Here is a 7,342-nt window from a genome sequence, read left to right as displayed (position 1 = left end):
AAGGAAGACAATTTATTTGTTAAGATTGAAGTGCTACTACTGCTAGAGGAACAAGGAAATAGAAAAGAGAGAATCAAACAATTGCATCCTGTCAGTGATCCCATTCTCAGAGGATGAAACCACAGGGTTATTTTATATACATTAGTTATCACTACATTATTTATGAGGTAGTCCTAGACACAATATGACAACATGCTTGTGTTACTCATCCCCAACCTTTGGATTGGGGTGACCTTTTAAAACTAAAAGAAACAATTTTTGCTTACTAAACTTGAGTTGTACTAGAATTTTTTGCATAATAGGCTCCCATTTCACCAGGGAAGGCACTTTTGAAATGGAGACAACTTTCAAAAGCAACTTGTGATATGGCACAGTGGTCTGTTTAAAGGGGTAAATGTAAAAAATCCACTGGGCATGCTCAAGTCATTGAATGTGTCTATTGAAGCTCTTTGGATCCTGAACAATATTTTGATGGAAACTATTATGCAAGTGGCATATTTATCAAACTTGCATACAAGGACTATAACTGCAACATTAAAGAAACAATGCCTATGCAAAAACAATGGAAACTTATGGCTATTATGCAAACATAAACATGTACTCAAGAAGACAATGATTAAGTCCAATGGTACAGAAGTTTCTCGGGTATTGTGGCAGCTCTGGATTTCAACATTTTATAACTGTTTTGTTCATCTTCTGACAACTCCATAAAAAAATCTAATTCATCTATTGTAGGTTTACTGTGGGAATGACAAGCCACAGTATGCAATGCTTGAGTAAAAAGTTAATAAACACTCAAAAGAAAATGTATGATGCTGTTAACATTAATTTTTATAAAATACCTTACAAGAACAGATAAAGTAACTTGAGGCTACATAATATTCAGAATTGAAAAAGAACGTTGAATAAAATATAAATTGATCACATCACTATGTTTGCCACATTAGACAAGTTTATAAAAAGGCTTTTTTTCAGATAAAATAGTTATTTAGAAGATAAACGTTCAAAAATGGAAACTATTGCAGTCTTTTCAAGAAACCAGTCCTAAAAACACTACATTCCAGGTCAACAGACAGTACCTGACTAAAAACACACTTATCTGCTTCCAAATTTGTCAAGCTTTAAGACACAAATTAAAATATTTACCAAGTCAGTGCAAAGTAAAGCTTCAAGCTGGAAATGATTCTGGTACTAATAAATTCACATTATGAAAAATCCTCAGACATACACTTGGGACACAAGCAAACCTGACATAAGACTAGTGGCTATTTAAGGATATTGACAAGCCACTTAAATGGCAGCTCATTTACTTTTTAATGATGTTGAGTTTGTTTGCACTACATGTTGTTTGAAGATATCTGCGTTGATGGGCCCCATCATCTGATTCAGCAATTCTAGAATTGTTTAGCACAAAACTGAAAAAGCTAAAATGATATTAAAGCTCTTGAATGAGTCCTGATGCAGAAACAGGACCACAGTTCTCATCTAGTAGTTTAAACACTCTTCCAAACTCTGATTCATTGGGGATTATGTGCTATCAAACACAATACTGTGTGCTTAAATACATGTATACACTTGTAGAAACAAGTCCTTCTATGGAAATGCAGAGACCTTTTACAGAATAGGATTCTTATATTATTCTTAAAGCTGCTAATTTGAGAGCAATAACCAATCCATCAAGGAGTTAATTCCACATGGCTATATTAATAAAAATGCTTCTCATGACCATTCTGACATCCATGGGATGGGTATTAGACGGTGGAGTCATTTGCGTGAACATTCTTCACTGGGATATGCCCTTTCAACCTCTTCAAGAACTATCTTGCTTGATGAATCCTGGATTCATTAGATACAGACTTGGACAGATTATGACTATGTTGAGCTAGAATAGTATTTTCACCCTTCATCCATAGGAATTAGTCCAAAAGCCATCCCATGAACACATACACTGTGCAGTTTAGGAGAGTAGAACTAGTCTTTTTCCTATTCTCCAATGATAAATGCAAGGGGGGGGAAACTATTATTCTCTGCTGTTAAGTAGAGATCTTTTCCTGAGAAGCAGTCTTTTTTGTTGTTAAAATTAAGTATTTTTTAAAAGTTGGCAGACTTTAACTTACGTTTTCTGTAGAACTGCAAGTTCTACCTTAGCAGAATATCAACAAAGGTTTTATGTATTAAAAGGAGGCTCAAGACCATTCTTAGATCTTTTATAGCCTTAATTTGAGTCTTCATGAGAACTAAGAAAATAGCCAACTACGATTGCTCAGAATTACCTTTTGAAGTTTAGAAGTGGGTATGTCATATGTTCAGATCTTTGTGAAAGAACATAGGAGTTATGTGAGTTTCAATGTAATTCTATTAACTTTTGGCAAGAATGAGCTAGAGCTCCACAATTAAATGTGGAGTTGTGATGAAGAGTTGCTAGGTGAGATACCTTCCAAAAACTGTCCCAAGTGAAAGGGCTGAGGATGTGAGCCACAAGTTATGATACCCCTGGTCTCTGGAAAATGGCTCACTGCCTTAAATTTGGAGGCCGAGCTCCTAATTCTCCTCTTGCAGTGCTTTCAACTGGCCATCATGCAGTAAGGAGCAGAGGTTCATAGGAGTGATTGCATCTGTTTTTATAACAGTCAAAACAGTTTGATCAGGTGTTGAACCATCTGGCCAGGTGATGTTGTAGATGTCACATATCCCTGAGCTGTAAGGTGGTTGACAGGGCTGAAGAGTCTGCAGAATTATTTGGGTGTCTTATACCGGCTCTAAACCATGGGTGAGGAAATCTCTAGGCCTAGGGGTTGAATGTGACCCTCCAGGCCTCTCCGTTTGGCCATGGGATTCTCCCTGAGCCCTCCCATACCTAGGCGACACCCCTCACTGACCCTGCTCCATGCTCTCCTCAAGTGCTTCAACTTATCTGAAATGTGTCCTTGAACAGTGGTCTTGGTTGCCTGGATGGAGGTAGGTAGGTGTGTGCTATGCTAGCGTGCATGCAAGCAAACCTCTGACTTTGCATTGCTGAAGGGTAGCCTACTGTACAAAGGTAAGAGTCACATCCATGCCTGCAAAACTTTTGCCTCTGTCCCCACTGATCAGAAGGCTCTCCATGAGGGATATATATATATTGTTGAACTCCAGCTTCCATCAGGTGCAGCCAGCCGCCAGTCAACATTTGAAGAGCCACACCTTCCCCATTTCTACTCTAAACATTATTGTAGCATCCGAGCGGCCAGTGAAGAGTATGCTGAGTCAAACACTGGGCTCAAGATCCCCAGGTCCCCTGGGAAAGGTGTACTGCACAACAGCTTTTATGGATTGCACCCCAAAAGGGGATATACATTTTCCCTATCTCACAAGTTGTATTCAGACCACTCTGTCCACCCCAGGTCTACAACTTCAGGGAGTGTATGTGAAACGAAATATCTACATGAGGAAGAAATGAAATGAAAGCATATCTGGAATTATTCTGGATAAGAATAACTAATTTAAGGAGTTGAAGGTCTTGATTTGGCTTGTGCTTTGAAATGTCACAGTGTAGGGTACCACTATGAACTCAAGACAAAAAGATTTAAGGTATCTGCAAGAATGCAGATACTGTGCAGTCAGTTGATCTGGGCACTGAATGAACTTTTAAGGTAATAATGTGAATTAATAAGAAGCTTTGCAAAAATAGTGCTATAGTAGCATCAGGACTCAACAGTGCAAAGATTTAGGTTCCTGTGTTAAAATGAAGTTGTTCCCAAACCTGTGATGAATCAGAGAATAATCAAACACACACGAAATTAACTCCACCCCGCTTTCCAGAAGTGTAATCTATCAGGCCACTGCTAATACAATGGATCTGTTTGGCATGCCTGATGATATTCAAGGCATGAATAACAAGGGCACCTTTTATCAAGATCATCAATGGAATGAAGGGCTAATCTGCAACATGTACAAATGGATTTTTAGTATATGTTCTAGATATGATTTACTTTTCTGGGAAACTATCATATAATGCTTTTTAATATTGTGGATTTTAATTTATTTTATTATAGAAGCCATCTAGACCTTGAAGATTACTGGTCATGTGTAAAAGTAAAGCTGCCCACAGTTGCAGTCAAAATGCTCCCAAAGGCAGACCAAAGACAAAACAATGTATTACACATTCAATTTTCTCTCTCTAAGTAGCAAAGATACACCAGAAGAAAAAAAAATCAGTAGTGAAGGCCACATTTTTTCTTGCATTTGCTGGATGCTAAAATGCAAAAATATTTTTTTTTTAAAAATTAAAGCTTCTTGAAAAAGAAAAATGGAGAGAAGAAATAAGTGACTTAGTTGATGGGACAAGTCAGTACAAAAACAGCTGGAAATGCTACACGAGAATAGAAAATATGAACAAGAACACAGGAGGAATATCAGCTTGAAAATGATCACTCACCACCTTGTAAACATGAAAAAAGCATTTCACAGATTAAAAGTTTATGGGAAGTAAACATCTTTAAATTATTTGTCAGTTCAACCCTGATTCAAAAAAGTATGGCTAGCAAAAATACAGATTATATCCACTTATGTCTTGAATGGAGCAGGGTTTTGTTTTTTTCCTGAAAAACTGCTGGAACTCTACTCTTTGAAGATGCCTAAAGAAGAACTTCTCCTGGTTTTGCTCTTGCACAACAGCTGTCATGTTCACACTCACAAATATGAAGTATTGGCTTGCTGCAAGGTTTCCATACTGCTATAGATTGAGACGTGGGGATATTGTTGGAGGAAAGCAGGCAAATTCTCTTAGAATGCTCCGTGCTACATCAAGGTTATTCTGGGCTATTTCAAGTGCCCGCTTCACTTCTTCAAAGGAATAACCTTCTCCCATAAGTTTTGCAATTTTTGCATCAACACTTTCTATAGATGTGTCAGAATTATGTGCCTTCCTAAGGTGTATTTCTGGAGCAGTCCTGCGAGGAAGTGGTTTAGGAGGTCTGGCTGGTGCTTGTGAACCATCTGCATAACAAGAAAATCACAGGAAAAATGCCATTTGATAGTCAATAAATGTCAATGAGAATAGATATTTATAGTTATTCAAGGTGAATGTTTCTTTACAGAATTCTTATTGATTAGCTTAATTTGTTAGAATGCTGGGGAAGTACTTGCAGAAAATCTAGTTTATCATATGTAATTTTTGTTTTTAAAATTCTGTTTCCTAAATCTACAATATGATATACTTAGTGAAGTATAAGATAATATGAAAAAGCAGATCATTATCCATTATGATTGGGACTAAATTGGGTTCTTGCCTTGTTCAATATAGGATCAATCTCACATCACTATCGAAGTTGAACCAAATTGTGGATTTGGTAGGAGCCCACAGATGCATTAAAGATTTGCATAGGTAAGACCAAAATATTTTCCATTTTATTTGGCACTAGAACTAGCCATACAGATCCACCTGTGGTCAACACCACAAAAACAGTGGCCACAATCAGCCAAAATTAAACCTCTTAAATCCTACCAATCTCAGTGGAAGAACTAATCAGGTTTTTAAATATCTTCCATGGAAATCCATAAAACTATAAAGTATTCAACTTTATGTATTCCTGTGTTGTGAAGTTAAAGCCTATATTTCTCTCACTTTGCAACTGCAATTAAACAAATTAGTACAAAATTTGGAATTTAGGAAAGCAGGATCTGGCATGTAAAACATTATTCTGTAGTAAATGAAGAGGAAGAGATGGCATTGTGGGGCCTGTCTATCAGCACTGCTATGAGACCAGTCTCATCAGGCCTTTCCCTTCACTCTCACCTAGCAACAGCCATTCTATCAGGCTAAAGCAGAGGGAGATAAGACAGCTCCATGGCTCAGCTGAGAAACCAGTAACCTTTGGCTCCACATCTTTTTGAACTGTTGCCATTCAGCTTGTCGCTACAAGAACACTATAGCTATGGACTAGTGCCTCAGTTGGTTTTATTCTTCCTCTCTCCAATAATCTCTTTTCCTTTTGTTTTGTGTCCTTTAGACTGTAAACCCAAGGGCAGGGTGTGTCTTACTATACACCATGGAAGGGGAACTTGGAGTCCCACAACATCTGGAGGATTACAACTCTCATGAGGCATTGCCAGGATGGCCAATGCTCAGGGATGGTGGAAGCTGTAGTCCAACAACATCTGGAAGACCACAGGTACCTTATCCTTGTTACAGATATTTGAAATTCTCTGTGGCAGCATTTTTTAGGCTGAATGGATTAAAAATGCTTTACATAAAATAAATAAATGCAAAGATGAGTGCTCTCAAAAGAGCCATCAGTGGACTTCCATTTTTACTGAAAAATATATTTACTAGAAAATTTAATTAATATAATATATTGCAAACACAGACAGAAATAATTTTTTGCACATGATAAATTAGCTATTTGTGTGTATTATTATAAAGCTCTTATTCTGCCAAGTGGTTAAACAGATTCTGATCACTGATAAAATGGGCTGGAATGAACATAAAATTTGTATTGAGTTGAATTGTTGTGGAATACAAATGTTATTCCCAAGTGCTTTATTCAATTCAGGTGAAAGGTGGATTAGTTCCTCATGAATCTCACTAATTCCACAGACTATAAATATAATAAAAATATTTCCAATTATACTATGACATGATTTAGTACACTGATTTTCATTTAATTCAGCTTAAATTGAAAGTATTGATACAAATCATGTTGAATTATTATTATTTGTAATGGTGGTTGAAACATATGGATATTTTAGTAGATTGTGGTGGAAAACTTCCAGATAATGCAGCACACACAAATATCAAAAAGACTATCTGAAATTTTAAGTTTGGCTAGGATCCAAAGGTCTACTGCTAACTGGAAAAATATCAATTCTATGTTTTATCTAAAGAGGAACAATCTTCAGGTGTGTTTGGTCTGTAATGTCTATTATATGAAACTATACACATATCTACTTTTTTTTTCTATTTCCAAGTGTTATGTTCTAAGTAGTTTAAGATATGTGTAGGATAAAAGGACAAGCTTATTTAAATGTCACACACAACCAGGCCCAACTTTTTTAAAAAATAATAATAATAGGCTATAGATTGATGCATGTAGAACTTCCTTAAAGAAAAAGGCATCACAGGAACGTAGGGTCAAGTTTTTTCACAATGTACATATGCTGTTCGGGCAGCTGTTGCATTCAATATCCAAACTATGGCCTCATGGAGTAGAAATCACACACATAGCACATTCCTAAGGGATCTTAGGAGATTTCTAGTTGACATAGGTAGCACTCTTGTTAATATCCTAGGTTACTCTGTGGAATGCAGAGATCACTGTGGCTGTCAGGATTGTTCCTAAGTGCCATCTCATGCTAAGCAGAG

At 36.8% G+C, this 7,342-nt stretch overlaps 1 protein-coding gene across 3 annotated transcripts in view; it reads right to left on the bottom strand.

The window, feature by feature from the left end:
* Window positions 1-900: 900 nt before the first annotated feature.
* The window catches only part of CBLB (Cbl proto-oncogene B), a 127,388-nt gene continuing 120,946 nt past the window's right edge, over window positions 901-7,342 (bottom strand). For all 3 annotated transcript variants that reach the window (XM_061628141.1, XM_061628139.1, XM_061628140.1), the window contains one exon: window positions 901-4,977. In XM_061628141.1, coding sequence (XP_061484125.1) covers window positions 4,715-4,977 — 263 coding nt within the window. In that variant the 3' untranslated portion in view covers window positions 901-4,714. The remainder of the gene's footprint in view (window positions 4,978-7,342) is intronic.

The sequence above is a fragment of the Rhineura floridana genome, chromosome 5 (assembly GCF_030035675.1).
Source record: "Rhineura floridana isolate rRhiFlo1 chromosome 5, rRhiFlo1.hap2, whole genome shotgun sequence".
Lineage (NCBI taxonomy): Eukaryota > Metazoa > Chordata > Lepidosauria > Squamata > Rhineuridae > Rhineura > Rhineura floridana.
This window is presented reverse-complemented; position numbering and strand designations above follow the sequence as displayed.